Source organism: Paroedura picta, chromosome 8 (genome assembly GCF_049243985.1).
Source record: "Paroedura picta isolate Pp20150507F chromosome 8, Ppicta_v3.0, whole genome shotgun sequence".
Taxonomy (NCBI): Eukaryota; Metazoa; Chordata; class Lepidosauria; order Squamata; family Gekkonidae; genus Paroedura; species Paroedura picta.
The window spans coordinates 14,261,039-14,278,124 of NC_135376.1; the positions used below are offsets into that span (position 1 = coordinate 14,261,039).

At 43.9% G+C, this 17,086-nt stretch overlaps 1 protein-coding gene across 3 annotated transcripts in view; it reads right to left on the reverse strand.

Annotated features, from left to right (window-relative positions):
* Positions 1 to 5,689: 5,689 nt before the first annotated feature.
* SKIL (SKI like proto-oncogene) overlaps positions 5,690 to 17,086 on the reverse strand; it is a 33,283-nt gene continuing 21,886 nt past the window's right edge. For 2 of the 3 annotated variants that reach the window (XM_077348423.1, XM_077348422.1), the window contains exons 6-7: positions 12,325 to 12,549; positions 5,690 to 9,898 (exon numbers count right to left, since the gene is read on the reverse strand). In XM_077348423.1, coding sequence (XP_077204538.1) covers positions 9,740 to 9,898; positions 12,325 to 12,549 — 384 coding nt within the window. In that variant the 3' untranslated portion in view covers positions 5,690 to 9,739. The remainder of the gene's footprint in view (positions 9,899 to 12,324; positions 12,550 to 17,086) is intronic. The other variant, XR_013233420.1, reaches the window with a different exon arrangement.

Genomic DNA, 17,086 nt, shown 5'->3' on the forward strand with positions numbered 1-17,086 from the left:
GCTGAGAAGGCCTCTCTAGCTCAAGTTCACCCAGCAAGTTTCCATGATAGAGGAGGGATTCAAACATGAGCCTCCAAGATTCTCATCCAGCACTCTTAACCATACCTACACCACACTGGTGTAGTGGTTAAGAGTGCGGACTTCTAATCTAGCGAGCTGGGCTTGATTCCCCGCTCCCCGACATGCAGAACTATGACATCTTGTGATTTTGATGTGATGCCTCTGTGGATATGACCCAAGACTGCATTCTTCTGGTGTTTCCTCTGTAATCCATCCTTCCTGCTGTTTTGCCAACCTGATATTCTTGTGTGTTTGAAGCTTGGTTTTAATGCTGTGATTCCATTTGGTTTTTAAGATGTTTTTATTATGTAAATTTTAACCTGAACCACCTTGGGGGTCCCAATGACAGCAGAAAGAGCAGGGTATAAATATTGTCTGTGTAAAGTGCTGTTAAAATAACAGCTGACTTTTGGTTACCCTGTAAGGCAGCCTTTCTCAACTTTTTGATGTGGAACACATCTTTTGGCATGCCTCATCCAACGGAAATGAATACGGATGTGATGTCCGTAGTCCTGCCCACAGAGCGCACCACAAGAGGAGGGCACAGCCAGTGGCCATGCCCACCCCGGGGGCCTAGGCAGCCACTGCACAACACACTGTGCTGTGTTTGCTTAGGGGGGAGGGTGGAAAACCAACAGGTAAAGGAAATGAGAGGGAAGTGGGAAGGGAGTCTCTGTGTGTCTGTGATTGAGGGAGAGGCAGGAACCAAGGAGAAGGTTGGGAAGCCAACAAGCGGGGAGGGGGGAGGAAAGGGAATCCGTGTGTGTATGTGTGTTTATGAGGGAGGAGCCATGACCAAGTAGCCCCGGAGCAGGCATACATACCCTCTAAGAGCAGCCCCACATACCCTCTAAGGGTCAGTAGATTTTTTTACCACTGAAAAACCCCTGGCATTCTTCAGCCTTAGAGAAACCCCAGAAATAGCACGGTCATGCAGAATATGGTTGGGGAGCATAGCTGAGTACATGCCCACATGGGGCCCCTACCTTGCCACAACCATACATGGTCATATCACCTGATAAATGTTTAACACATTAAAAAAGTATTTTTAAATAATTAACTCCTATCCATTCAGGAAACCCCTCCAGGGCAGTCAAGAAACCCCAGTATTTCCCGAAACCCTGTGTAGGGTTTTCAAGGCAAGAGACGTCTGAGGTGATTTGCCACTGCCTGCCTGCGTAGAGACCCTGGTTGTCCTTGGAGATGCCTCATTGAAATACTAAGAGGACTGACCCCACTTAGCTTCCAAGACCCGATGAGATCCGGCTAGCCTGGGCAATCCAGGTCAGGGCTATAAATGTTGTAAGCACACAACAATACTTCGGCTCACATTCTGCTCACCAGCCACCAACAGTCTGAATTTTTATTTGGATGTTTGATTGTTCGGATCAGCTCGAGCCTGTTTAGCGGGTTACTTTCCACATATTAAAACAGGACACAAACTAAGGCACAAGGCATTTGGGAGGTCCTCAGAAAGGACTCTGTAAAAAAAGCACCACCGGGTTCAGGCAGAGCTTTTTAGAGTGGCCAGCCTTCCATAGCTTCATAATACACCAGAGTTTGAGTCCAGTGGCGCCTTTATGACCAACCAAATTAAATTAGGATGAAGAGTCTGAAGTAGTGCATGCAAAAGCTCATATGCAGAACTGAACTTTGTTGGTCTTAAAAGGCGCCACTGGACTCAAACTTTGTCCTATTGCTTCAGGCCAACATGGAGACCCGCCTGAAGACGGCTTCATATTGGAAGCCAGGAAAGAGATCTGAATTTTGAAGCACCTAGGTCCTTGAAAGGCACTATTGAAAATAATTTTACAATCTGAGAAGGGAAATTATGCTTGGGTGAGTCTGGAAAAAAGAACAAGATCCAGGAAACTGATGGAGGATTGAAAGATAAATTATGATTCATGAATGTGTACACATTCTACCTTTGTCTCGGATAAATAGGTTTTGCAGCGTACTGTATTACTTAAAATACCCGTGGGACTTGCTGGACCAAAGATAGGTGTGGGACAAAAGATGTGCATGAAATTGGTAAGCAATGCCTCTCTAAGGCCAGTTCCAACTTGCCTTCAGCCTTACTGGTGTGCTGATCCAGGCCGTTGTGAAAGCTAGACTGAATGGTACACATTCAATGCAAAAGGATTAGCGTTGACAGAAGCCTTTAACTGAATTCAATTCACCGCCTACCAGGGGTAGTCAAACTGCAGCCCTTCAGATGTCCATGGACTACAATTCCCATGAGCCCCTGCCAGTATTCTGCAGGGGCTCATGGGAATTGTAGTCCATGGACATCTGGAGGGATGCAGTTTGACTACCCCTGGCCTAGACACACCAAGCGGAAACGAGAAAGAGGGTTTTGACATTAGAATTGTTTATTTGTATGTGGATCCACAATCTATACACAGGATATTTACAATGCATGAAAAATGGAAAACTGCACAAAATACAATTGAGGTATAAGCTAAGAGCACAGTATGTCATGTTTCAATAAATAGAATTCAAAAATTTGTAAACTAAGTGACCAGATAAAATGCATCTCGTATTTTACTAAAACCATAGAAAATATCTGTTTTTGTATCACATGAGGTAGAGGACAGTTTTGTGTGTGTCATGTAATGCAAACTACAGCAGCTCCAACCATAGAACTGTACATCATTGGCAAAAAACATTGAAAACTCTTGAGACGCACCAGTAATGTGTGCGTTTCTCTTGGTCATGATGCTTGTTGCCTCGATGGGGACATCGGCTCTAGAAACATTCAACAAATGATACTTCATTCATATTTCTCTTTGAAGCTTACGGCCACCATCTGGAAAGGTATTTTAGGCATTCCCGAGGGTTTTTCATGTCAGTGATACTTTAAAAAGAAAAAAAAAGCAACCCACACACACACTGCAAACTTATTTCTAAACTCGAAAAAGTAATTTGCTGTTGATGTGGCAGGGTGGTTGCGGTCCAAAGAGCATGTCTAAGCTTCACTGAACATGTACAGCCCCTCTCTTGAGATTGCGGCCAGTGTATTAAGATGTATTAATCAACACACACTTTCAACAGCACCATGAACACGCCAAAAACAGAAACAAATGTGTTGACAGTCATATCCCTGCTCATTCTGGAAGGCTACACAAGCTGCCCCAGAATGTGTGGAGTCAATAATTGGTGTGTGCGAAACCAGAATGATTTGGATACTTTACAACTGTGCTTCCTTTTTTCTCCAAGTGAGGTATTAGGAAGAATGGAATGGCCTGCTATACTTCAGGGGCTATTCGTTTTTTTTTAGAAAACAAAAGCTTGTTCCAAAGCACTGTAAAAGTCAAAACTATCCCACATTGTGGACGTATTAGAAAAGTAAATTTGTGCAGCCGGTAATAGTGTGGCCTTTTGCTTTTTACGAGGAAGGTGCTGGCAAAAAAGAATTAAAAGACCAATCGAATAAAGCCCCCAGGTCTTTCTGGTGGGGGATAACGGACACAGCTGTAAGAGATCGATCTGCTGCTTCTTGGACAGAGATATTTTACAGCCACAGCAAAATCTGAACTACTCCAAGCACGTTACAAGTATATTTAAAGATCGCGTTGCATGATCAAACCGAGGGTTTTTTTTTTAATGCATTAATATTTTGCGGTGTGTATATATGTGTGTGTATTTAAAAACCAATGTTTCTGTTTTTCTTATGATCAAAAGAACTTTGGGGAACTGACTCAGAAAGTGTTTTTAAATGGTCCTCGGAGATCTTAGGCAAAGGCTTCCAAAGCTATAATATCACAGCCATCCACAGAGCTGTTATATAACTAAAGTAGTTCTGTGCGGTTCTTTCATAGAGAAGCCCAGGAGAGCATGGAAGTATAGAGTTGGTTGTGGCTCCAGGGGCGTGGGAATAAGCAGCCTTGAGTGTGTGCAAACCTCTTTGTAGAACTTTGTGCTCCCATATAGTATAGCCTTACTGCGAGGGTCGCACAACAAAGCCTGGAACTATGTACAAACGCTTTTACAACTATCAATATATTAAATATATAATAAAATTAACTCAAGAGTGTAAACTATACCACCTTAAACTACCAAGATTTACCACAATTACAAACGCTAAGTGATCAAAGTCCTACCAAGAAAAGAAAAGCCCAGCTTTTGCCTGGACACAACTCAGAAAGTTTTGCTAAAGCTTTTTAATCTACTGTTCCACGGCTGGCTCTTTTTCTGAGTCTGGGGCGTCCCTGAGGGCCCCCACGACAGGAAGCACACACTCACTGCCTTCTACACAAATCTCTCTTACGTTTATAAACTAGAAACGGCCAGTAAATCTTTCTTTTTTAAAAAGAAAAAGAAGAAAAGGGCCCAGCAGCCTCGCTTCTAGGCACTGCTTAAATTTCAGCTTTTAAAAATATTTTAGTCCTCCCCCCCCCCCCCCCACCACCACCACCCTGAAACTTGAATGAGGACAAACAGGGAAGCAAGTTTCCCATCTAAAAGGCCAATGCATAGGCAGGGGAGAAAAGAAGCCTTGATTAATAATCAACATACAAAATGAGCATGCAAAGACTTAACATGGACAGGATTATTTTTGTCGTAGGCCTCTGTAAAGCGGGCAAATTCTTTTGTACACAATTCAAGCTATATTAGGCAGTGGAGCGATTTCACCCATAAAAGTACTGCATGTCAAGGAAACTATCGGCTTTAAAACATATAGAATATTTACAATTTACTAGAAAACTATCTCTCGGTGACTATGGACACCTATGGCACGGTTCTATGCATGATTTGCTTAACATCTATAACGCAAATCTTCTGTAAAGGAAGCTGAAATGAATTGTTCGGTCTTAAATGGCGCTTTGATTCAACCTGTTGCGGTGCTTAATCATCTGAAGGCTGCATTCTCCCTTAACCAATGCAGGAAGAGAACAGCTATACTCAGAAAGGTTTTTTTTCCTCCGAGTCTAAAGCTAAAACATTACTCTCCCTGCAATGTATTTAAGTCATTCTAGGTCTCTCGCTGAATTCAGGGGAGGAAAGGAGACATTCATTGAATGTGGTTATCCCGTAATGCAGGGGTAGTCAACCTGTAGTCCTCCAGATGTCCATGGACTCCAATTCCCATGAGCATTTGCTGGCAGGGGCTCATGGGAATTGTAGTCCATGGACATCTGGAGGACCACAGCTTGAATACCCCTGCACGTTTGCTACCCAAGTGGCCTGCTCCCTCTTCTCAGTGCTCCAGTCTTACCTCAAGGCCAGGTCAGACATTACAGTTCTTGTTTATGGAGACTCTCAGTCAACCACCATTAGCTGGTTGGTAGCTACCTCTGCAATCAGGGCAACATTTCCCATTGTCCTCGGGAAACACTGATTAACACCTTCCATCTCTGCCTATGAGAGTGTCTTCTGAAGCCATCAGGGCAACCTGTGTGAGAACCAACTGTAATGTCCAAACTGGCCTTTCTGTTGAGGATAAAAAGGCATTATTAATCATCCTATTGGGGTGGGATCTTTAAATCTGAAAACGCCAAACAACCAGTGGTGCCTTCTGGCTCTGACGTCCAGGAGTAAACACTGAAAATAATACAGTACAGAGCTGGGGAACTTAAATACACGCTTCACTCTGTGTTGGCCATTTCTAAAATATAGATTTTTGGGGGGGTTTTAGAAGTGCAAATGACAGACAATCGAGCTCCAGTCATTCTCTCCAGAATGTTTTGTTAACCTTACCCCAGACCACATGAAAGCATGATTTAAGAAAGGGAGAGCTGACAGCTGAACGTAAAAAAGTAGAAATGAGTTCAGGGGCTATTAACCAGGATAACAGGTGGTATAAAACAGACCCATGTCATATATAAATCTACTTGTCATAACTAAAACCTTACGTGATGCTTGAGAAATGCTTTAGCAAAAGAATATTTCATAGGAGGTGGCTTTTCATACGAACAAATATCCCTTATGTATAAGTAAAAACCTACACGACACACATCCGGGTCACATCGTATTTCGACCATTTCTTCGGCATTATTGAAACAGCAGGTTGATGTGCAGAAGACACGGAACTGCGAGTTCTTCGGGCAGAATAAGAAGAGATTCCTTAATGGTTTTCTCCGGATCACAAGAAAACACCAACTATGAGAACTGACCACACGGAACAGTTATCAGCCACAGCAGCCTAAGAGCACCTTCCAGGCAGAATAAATAGAAACATTTCAGTAGCTGGCTGTCATCTGACCACAGGACTCCAGCTGTTATTGGGCCAGGACTTCTTAAAAGTTTTGTGTGTTGGGTTAAAAACTGATTAGATGAGGAAGAATTGACACTATTATTTCATGCATTCTTGAACTTGGCGCATAAACTGAGCCTTCCTATCCTTCATACTCTTCATCAAGATGGGGCAGCAGGGACATCAATACGCGCATTCCTTTTTACTTCTTTTCCTTCAGATATAAATTCTATAGCTAGATGCGTCTGAAACTGGATAAGGGTGAACAAATTCACTTCATACAAGAAGCTACGCATGGTGGAAAGCCAAGAAAGTAGATCTGTATTAGAGGTTGCTGCCTTTGTCTGTCTCACTCACTTTTTCAGAGGTGTGGTTAAGTCTGGTTCCTAGATTTTCAGGCAGAATCTCTGATCAGAAATTGGGTGAAGGGAATTGGGGGATATGATGCCGCTTTATATTTTCCTTTCCTCCATTTTCTACCCAGAATTTTTCACCAGCTTCAATAGATACTCCAGCCCCACATCTCTTTCTGGATGATGTATCTTTCCGGTGTTCTTAATGTAACATCGGCTGGACTGCTTTAGTGTCCTTTATGCAGACCAGCCCTTGAAGACTGTCTGTAAACTTAGGCCAGAATGTGATGATTCAGTTGCTATCTAGGGACATGGGCAACATTTAAAACTGATACTGTGAAAGTTGCTATGGCTTCTAGAGAATTTCAAGCTAAATTTAATTTGTTTTTTTAGACCTTCAAAACCTTGATCCTGGAACAATTTGGGACAATCTCTCCCATATGAGCTGCTGTCCCACCCCCACCCACCCCCAAAAAGCAAATCAAGCAATGAGGACTACAGAACATGTGACTTTTCAAAATGTAACTTAAGTGGTGACTATGTGGAATTCCTTCATAGAGGAGACCTGACAGGTTTGCATTCTTGGCCCTTTTAGGACAGATAAGCAGCATGAATTAGAGGTTGAGAGAGGTGGCCTCTAATCTGGAGAACGGAATTTGATTCCCCACTCCTCCTCCACAGGCAGCCAGCTGGGTGACCTTGGGCTGTTCACAGTTCTCTTAGAGCTGTTCTTGCAGAGCAGTTCTGTAAGAGCTCTCTCTGCCCCACCTACCTCACAGAGTATCTGTTGTGGGGAGAAGAAGGGGAAGGTGTTTGTAAGCCACTTTGGGACGCTTTCGTGTCGTGAAAATTAAGGTATGAAAAAACAGCTCTCTTCCTCTTCTTCGTCTCACACAGTTGAATGGCTCGACTCTATTCTTATATATATATAGTAAGCAGTACATAACGGAAATAATAAATAAAGTGATTTAAAAGCACAAATTTGGCTGTGATATGATGCATATACAAAGATTTAAATGTAAAGTGTTCTATTAATCCAGGGATATTTGCATACACATGTGGGCTTCCAGGTGCCCCTGAACATGTGTTTATTATACATTAAAATGAGCATCTCTCTCTGCATTGCCAGCTGCTCATGGAAACTCATGGGGAAAGCAACATACGTCCTCATACACCAGGGGTAGTCACTGCAGCCCTCCAGATGTCTATGGACTACAATTCCAATGAGCCCCTGCCAGCGAACGCTGGGAGGGGCTCATGGGAATTGTAGTCCATGGACATATGGAGGGCTGCAGTTTGACTACCCCTGTCATACACACTGTCCTATCCTATCAGTCTCACGCAATCCCTAAATCTAGATCATGGCAAAGAGGACAAAAATGTTCGCAAAACATATTGCTTATTTTTCTATTTATGCTTGATGCTCTGAAACTGCTTTTCGGAACATCGTCATCACTCACAAGTTTTCTCCTATCGTCCCCTGCAACTCATTAAAGCTAGTCATAGTTCTCTTAGAGGTGTTCTTGCAGAACAGTTCTGTTAGTGCTCTCTCAGGCCCACCTACGTCACAGAGTGTCCGTTGTGGGAAGAGGAAGGGAAAGGAGTTTGGTAAGACACTTTGGGACTCCTTCAGGTAGTGAAAAGTGGGGTAGTGAAAAGACCTGCTCTTGTTCTATATTTAATGTTGTGTGATTTATACACTACCTGCACTAAATTTATCTATGGAAGTAACCTATTGTGGTTTCCCTGTAAAATGACACTCTCTTTTCTTCTGCCTAATGGAAGGATGGTGCCAAAAGATCCTCTAGATTTCTCCGCAACAAAACTTTGCCCAACAAGATTCTTTGTAGAAGAACTCCTTAAAAAACCCTCACCAAATCCTTTATACACTTCCATGAATCAGTTTGATTTCTAATCACTAAAACTCTGGATTGAACCTTTCCCTGAAGCGGCACTGAGCTTATGGTGATCTTGGTGTCAAATGCCCCAATGAAGATTTTAATATGTTTTTGCAAAAGAAACAACGGTTCAACTGCGCCACAGTTTGATTACTTTTTAAATGACAGCCCCATGTCTACACTGTTGTTTTTTTTTCAAATCACCTTCACAACATCAGAGTCATGGTCTGCTCTCCCTTCAGTGCTTTACTAATACAAAAATATCAAGACTGCCCGCCTCCAGGCACCCCGGAAAATATCCACACACAAAAACCTTATTGCTAGTGCAGTAACCCACTCGCTTGATGGTTAAATTGCCACTACAAATCAGACTGAGGTTTTTCAAGTTCAGTATTCAGTAGCGCTCCAAGGACAGTATCAACGCTCCCACTTTGGCTGTCTTCAACATTAACTGAGGGTCAACAGATGGTTTTGGAACTTTACAATGTCTACAACTCCATTTCAGCAGCACCTTTTTCACAACAGCATTCAAAAGGGTAGCAACAATAAGCAGACATTTGGCATTTAACTGTTAATCGTTGCCACAGACAGCAGAAGGTAGCAGTTTGGGGGGAAAAAAGAAAGCATTTGGAAGAGTTTCGGGACTGTTGAGTAAATTTTTCAGGCATCCATTCTCTTCCCATGGCAGCATAAAATATCAAAGTAGAACAACACAAGAGAACAATTTCTCTCCAATTTCTCTCCTCTGTTTTTTTAAGATTCTTGGAACTATTTTTTACGTGAATGGATCTCACACCACAGAAAGCAAGTAACATGGATGCTTCATACTTTGAGTAAAATAAAGCTGCTTTCAGTAAAGGTTTAGAGCCCTCAGGACAGCTTGCCCTATAAACACTGAGCACCGTAAAGCACAAGGTTTTCACGCTGCTCGGATCTGTCAAAAAAGAGCAGTGAATGCAGCACAAATGCAGATTTCTGCTCATCTGCAAACTGGACCGACGTATATCAATACAGATTTATAATATATACATTGAGCATGATCCACTGGGAGCTTCTCTTGTGCAGAACTTGCTGGAGAAGGCACAGCTCCTACTTAAACGGTGGCGCTTGCACAAGAGATGCTCCCCGTGGACCATCCCCAATACCTGTTGCTGATCCATGACTTGACTTCTACAAAATATATGAACCCTGCTGGGATAATGTGGGCACGCACACCTTGTCCATTGAGCGTCCTATTTCCCTTTGTTTTTTGAAGACTTCTGAATCTGAAGCTTCAGTTCTTTGATCATCATCTCTAATTTCTGTCTCGCTTCGCGCTCCTGTCTCAGTTCATCTTGAAGCTCTTGCCTGTCCGCCTCGGCGTGATCCAGCCTCTGCCTCAGCTCGGCCAACTGTAGAGACAAGGGAAGAAAGAAAAGGATGGAAGAACTTCCAAATGTACCCAGATACGTAACTCAAGAGACAAACGCTGGTTTTTGAAACAACGACATATTTGACATTCATCTCAATGGCTTGAATCCTAATTAGCATGAATGGAAACAAACTTTGATTTCTAATACCCCCCCCCCTTGCGCCCTATTATCCCTCCGATAATCAGGGCCTGGGTGTGGGTTAACTCTTTAGAATGGCAGAGGAAGGTGGGAACAGGGGGAAAAAAGCCATACTTCAGCATACATACAACATACATGCCAGCAACCGGAGTTAGAATCCAAACCAATATAGCTAACAGGGCAATCCTAAGAACAGCTATGCTGAGGCAGTCTGCACCTAGTATCAGGCACCAAGTGCCCCTAGGATCACACCTAGGAGTGTATAGAATATATATATATAATTGAATTGAATTACCTCCCACTTATTTGGGAAATCCTTCCAGGGCCATTAAGAAAGCCCGTGGTTTCACAAAACCCTGGTTGAGAAAGCCTATATTAGACTGTACTTAAGAGAGAACCTGGCTTGTGACTTAATGCCATGACTCCTTGAGTCAGCAAGCTACGGAAGCCATCTAGTGGCATGCTTTCACATAACAGGTTTTCTTTACTACCAAAATCCCATGAAAGTCTTCTTACACCTAGAGGCTGATAAGATTACAGGGGAAAAAAGGAAGAACGGGGCCGATATGAAATAAGTTTGCATAGAAGCAAAATGGTTTAGAACTGTATCAGCTAGATATGGGAGGGGAAAGGTTCACAGTCAGAGTACTTCAGCAGTGGGACTGGAGGTGGTGAGCTCCCCCTCACTGGCTGGATAGATGCTCATCACGGATGCTTTAGACCAGGGGTAGTCAAACTGCGGCCCTCCAGATGTCCATGGACTACAATTCCCAGGAGCCCCCTGCCAGCGTTTGCTGGCAGGGGGCTCCTGGGAATTGTAGTCCATGGACATCTGGAGGGCCGCAGTTTGACTACCCCTGCTTTAGACTGATCCTGCATTGAGCAGGGGGCTGGACTAGATCAGACTTTCTCAACCAGGGTTTCATGAAACCATGGGGTTTCTTGACATTCCTGGATGGGTTTCCTGAATTGGTTGGAGTTCATTTTTTAAAATATATTTTTCAGGTGTTATGACCATATATGGTCTTGTCAGCCTCCTTCGCCCTCCCAAAACGGCCAGCAATGGGCCTGGAGGGGGGAGGAAGGGGAGGGCCCCCGGGTGGGCATGTATACAGCTATGCTTCCCAACCAGATTCCTAATTCCTCATAGAATCATAGAGTTGGAAGGGGCCATACAGACCACCTAGTCTGGCCTTTCTCAACTTCTGTCTCAAAAGAGGGCTTGAAATTGTTTTGGTTGCCTTGATGGCTGCTCTTTGCCAGGAGAGGATTGGGGAGGTGTGTCCCTATTGGGTTTTCCTTGATTTCTCAGTAACTTTTGGTAGCATCAACCCACCAGGAATAAGTGCTGAGGTTACTGCGCTCTGGCCATTCCTCTCCTAGCTGGTCATTTGCTTCCAGAAGATGAGACTGAGTCAATATTCAGCCCTTCAGCATTTCTAATACTGTAACAAGACCTTAATTCTTATTCCATTTTTTTCAATTATCTGCATTCAATTGCTGGGAGTGGCCATCTGCAAGCATAGAGTTCAAAAGTATGCAGATGATAAATTTGTTTGTATCCATCTGAATCAGGTGAGGCAGTGGACACCAGGAGACGGCAGCAGCCTGGATGAATGAAAGCTCAATGTAGAGGGTTGGGCTAGATGGCCTGTATGGCCCCTTTCCAACTCTATGATTCTGTAAAACGTAAAACTGGGATGCTTTTAGGTGCTCATGGTGATGACTGACAGCAAGACAACCTGGATAGGGCTGGACTCCCCGTGCAGAAGAGGAATGCAGCATGTAGGTGCTTTTAGATCCTTTATTTTAGATTTCATATTGGATTATGTTTATGATTTTGATGACAATGGATGATACCTGAATTTGTTTTTATGATCTTTATTGTTTTTGAAATTTGGAAATGAGCGGGAATATACATATTTCTCAAACGCACACATATTTCTGACTTGAATGCCTAAATTAAGAACAGCAAAAAAGGGTCGGATAGAGTAGCCCAGCCACCTTTGGCAGTATTTTGCCCTATTATGACTCAAGCAAAGCATTTGCGTTTACAATTTTACAAGTCTAATTCCTTGCCCTGTTTCCATTTTTAATAGCATTTATATTTGGACAATGTATGTGCTGCCTCTCCAGAGACACGCCAGAGGCAGCTGCACAAATGTAGCATGCTGTGCTCTTTGTAGTGTTTTAGCAACCATTGTGCAAGCAGCTAAGGGGGGAAAAATACAGCACTACTAGATTAAGAACCATTGTTTTCTGCTCACCTGAGCTGCGTACTCTGCTTCCTTGTCCTTTTCCAAGTTTGAGTCGCAGGTGCACTTTTGCTTTATTACCTGCTCTAACTTTTTCTCCAAGTCTCTCTGCTCAACGTAAAATTCTTGCATTCTTTGAGCGTGCTCTGTCTGCAAAGATTCAAGTTCTTTTTGCAAATTCTGCTGTTCTTCCGTTAATTCCTTCATGGCTTTGGAACTACTTAACATCTCTACTTCCTGTGAAGACAATGGCAGAGTAAGACACAATATTTCCAATGCTAGAAAGGTTTGTTTCTATATTGTAAACGTGAGTGATGTTACCATTGTTGGTTACCCAGCGCAAGGCCTCAAAATTCTGTTGTACTTATCTGAAACAACACAGACCACTGAAATTTTGACACGATTTAAAAGCTTTTCTTATCTAAGAAAAAATGTAAAATATGCCTGGCTTCCACAATAAAAAAACCAGGATCGTTTTATATGTATGCCAAAATGTTTCTCTCGCACACAACTGCAATTTGTTCGGCTCAATAGACCATTTCAGAAACGCAGCATGAAAGTGATGACTTACAGCTAATTTTGCATTCTTGGTGCACTAATTAATGTGAGTTGCGCAACATGCCCATGAACAACAGATGCCATTCAAAAGCCTTGTCATGTTTATTTGGAGCTCTCGGATACTGAAAGGGGTTGTTCTTAAAACTTGCTTTGTTCCCTAACTATTGAGCTCTTCATAACTCCTTGCCGTGGGTCAGGCATTATAAGGAGCTAGATGGGGCATGGGTATCGCTCCCGTTCCGCATTCACTCCACTGGTTGCCTATCGGTTCCCCAGTTAAACTATTGGCTATCACATAGAAAGCCCTTCACAGGCCTGGACCCTTGTATCTGCAAGACCCATTTATCCCCTTATGAGCCCCCATGAAAGCTTTGCTCATCGGAGCAAGGCCTTCTGCAGGCGCCAACTTGCAAAAGAGGAAACTGCCCTTAAATGTGGCTTCTTCACTGTAAACCCATGCCTGAGGTGGGCAGGTGGGCTTCCCCTTTCCTGGCCTTCCACGTACGATGCAAAAGTATTCAAATGGGCTTTTCTACGCAGGCACTGGTACTAACGTCCTTGTGGAGCCATGGATCTGTGGAATAGCACATTGCATTACTTCCTCAGCACAATTAGAAAGTGCATGCACGGAAGCTACTGGAACATGGTTGCACACACAGTAGGGGAGTCAGCAGAACAGTCTGAGGGAGGCTTTGCTTGGTGCACTTCTCATCTGGACAAAGATGTACATCGGCAGTAAATTCCTAGGCACTTTCTCTGCCCCTAAGAGGGCAGCTATTCTGGCCTCACGCAACCCTCCGCTCATAACTTTTTTGCACTCTCTTGTAACTAGATTAAATTCCTGAAAACATTCCAGGTGCCTTCTTCACAGCCACGGCTGCACAGTTGTGCAATAGCTGTTAAAACTACCGTCAACCAAGTTTGGACCCGAAAAGTGTAACACCGACAGTTCTGTTACACAAACCACTGTGTGAAATAAAAAACCTCGGTCCTAAAAGTTGCTTCCACAATTAAAATAAAAGACTTTGACCCCAGAGACACACACAATACAGCCACAACAACTGGGCAGGATGCAAGAAGACAACGGAATATACTAGAGGGGAACAAATTACTTTAGAAAAGCCAGTACTAATTGTCAAGTGTTTCTCCCAGGGTGGTGCAGCGACTAAAGAGTAGTGGACTAATCAGAGAAGCAGGTTTGATTCCATACTGCTCCAGATGCAGCCGGCTGGGTGACCTTGGACTAGTCACAGTTTTCTTAGAGCTGTTCCCTTAGAACTCTCTCAGCCTCATCTACTTCACTACATGCCTGTTGTGGGGAGAGGGAGGGAAAGGTGTTTGTAAGCTGCTTCCAACAGTGAAAAGCAGGATATTAAAAGCCCAGCTCTTCTTCTTCTACTATCCCCCCCCCAATATTTATTTTTAATCAGGCTCAATATTCAGCTTAAAAAGGAGAAGAAGTTTCTGGGTACGATGAGGAAAGCCCTATGTCTGCCGTTTGTACTCCACTGAAGAAGAAGACGACTTAGAATCATAGAATCATAGAGTTGGAAAGGGCCATACAGGCCATCTAGTCCAACCCCCTGCTCAACGCAGGATCAGCCCTAAGCATCCTAAAGCATCCAAGAAAAGTGTGTATCCAACCTTTGCTTGAAGACTGCCAGTGAGGGGGAGCTCACCACCTCCTTAGGCAGCCTATTCCACTGCTGAACTACTCTGTGAAATTTTTTTCCTGATATCTAGCCTATATCGTTGTACTTGTAGTTTAAACCCATTACTGCGTGTCCTTTCCTCTGCAGCCAACAGAAACAGCATCCTGCTCTCCTCCAAATGACAACCTTTCAAATACTTAAAGAGGGCTATCATGTCCCCTCTCAACCTCCTTTTCTCCAGGCTGAACATTCCCAAGTCCCTCAACCTATCTTCATAGGGCTTGGTCCCTTGGCCCCAGATCATCTTCGTCGCTCTCCTCTGTACCCTTTCAATTTTATCTACGTCCTTCTTGAAGTGAGGCCTCCAGAACTGCACACAGTACTCCAGGTGTGGTCTGACCCGTGCCATATACAATGGGACTATGACATCTTGCAGACTGTGACTTGCAGCCATGTCTGTAGAAGATGATTTATTATGGCCATGTCCAAGAACAACCTTTCCGCTTTTTCCTACCCCCCCCCCCGTCCTTACCTTTTAAGGGAAGAAATAGTTCGGAGGGACTCAGAATAAGACTAGATGTAACTAAGATCATGGACTTCATAAAGACATATTACATGTTTGACCATGATGTGCGGCTGTCCCATAATGTGCCTTTAAGAGACTCTAAGATGCTACTACATAATGGATGTGCTGAGAATCAGTAATGTTTGAATCAGAATTAAGAGAAATTAAGTGCTAATGGGGGGAAGGGAGGGCCTAACACATGACCTGTATTATTTTTTATATCTAAGAGAGCAGTCCTAAGCAGGTCTACTCAGGATCCTACTCATCATTAAGGCTTTTTTCCTAGGAAAGTGTGCCTTGACTTCCTCACCTCTAGGAATCCCATAAGGTTTGCTAGAGAAATAGACCTCCCCTGGATCACAACAGCCTGTCTGCTGCCTTCTCATTTACCCATCCCATCCACATCTTAATAATTTCTTCACTATGCCCTTGTCTCTACGAATCTTATAAAGATGCATGAGTTGTCTGAACTGCAAGTTCTTCCCAATGCTTCCCCAGCTGAATTCAACAACAGCGAAGCACCATACATGCTAACAAATACAGAGGGGTTTCCCCCATATAAGAATAAGGGCACAGGGCTTTCTTCTTGTGCATTCTGCTTGAAATTTATTTATTTATCTATTTATTGATTTGATTTCTTGCCCGCCGCTCCCAGCAGTGCTGGCTCGTGGCGGGTTACAACTTCAACAACCTCACAAACAAGAACGAAACAATAAAAACAGTAAAAACAAACCCTATCTTCAAACCTTAACCTTCCAAGACGGCAGAACAGTAACCGTATCCTCTCCTCCCCGCTCAACAACCTCTTCATCCCCGGTTCCTCAGGGGACTTAGGAGGGGATTGGCCTGCTGTCCTGGCTAAGTTGAGGAGGGGGCCCAATCGTAATTACCCCAGCCTCAACCAAATGCCTGGTGGAAGAGCTCCATCTTGCAGGCTCTGCAGAACTGCAGAAGCTCCGCCAGGTCCCTCAGCTGTTCCAGGACCTCATTCCACCAGGACAAGGCCAGGGACCACAAACAGATTTGCACCCAGAGCGCAAGGCCCTGCAGGGGGGGGGGCAGGAGGCGATAGGCGGTAGTGAGTTCAGTCTTGTTCCACAATAACTCATAGCTAGCAGAACCTTGTGCTAGAATTCCTGCCCATGCATGCCTATATTAACCATGTGGCTAAAAGAAGAGAAGGAGAGGAGAAAGAAACTGACATTATAAAGTTTCTTCACCTGAGTTAAATGACTGGTGATTGAAATAATAACTATTCTCCCAGGCTTCTGACCCTTGTTTTACTTCTTGTGAAAATCCCTGAACAATTAATTACCTTTAGTAAGAGCTTCTGGATAGAAACCTTTACACTGTGCATAAAGTCTCTCTTTCTCTCTCTGTGGGGAAGGCTGTGGCTCAGTGGCAGAACATCTATTTGGCATGCAGAAGGTCTCAGGTTCAATCCTGAGCATCTCCAGCAAGGAGAATAGGGTGGCAGACGATGTAAAAGGCTTCCACCCGAGATGGAGAGTCACTGCTAGTCTGAGTAGCTAACACTGACCTTGATTGACCAGTGATAAGGAAGCCAGCTTGATGTAGTGGTTAGGAATGCGGACTTCTAATCTGGCATGCCAGGTTTGATTCTGCACTCCCCCAAATGCAACCAGCTGGGTGACCTTGGGCTCGCCACGGCACTGATAAAGCTCTTCTGACCGGGCAATGATATCAGGGCTCTCTCAGCCTCACTCACCCCACAGTCTTTTGTGGGGAGAGGAAAGGGAAGGCGACTGTAAGCCGCTTTGAGCCTCCTTTGGGTAGGGAAAAGCGGCATATAAGAACCAACTCTTCTTCTTCTTCTTCTTCTAGTGGTTAAGAGCGGCAGCTTCTAATCTGGCATGCCGGGTTTGATTCCCCACTCCTCCACATGCAACCCTGATAGAGCTGAGCTGATCGAGCAGTCCTGCTAGAACTCTCTCAGCCTCGCCTACCTCACAGGGTGTCTGCTGTGGGGAGAGGAAGA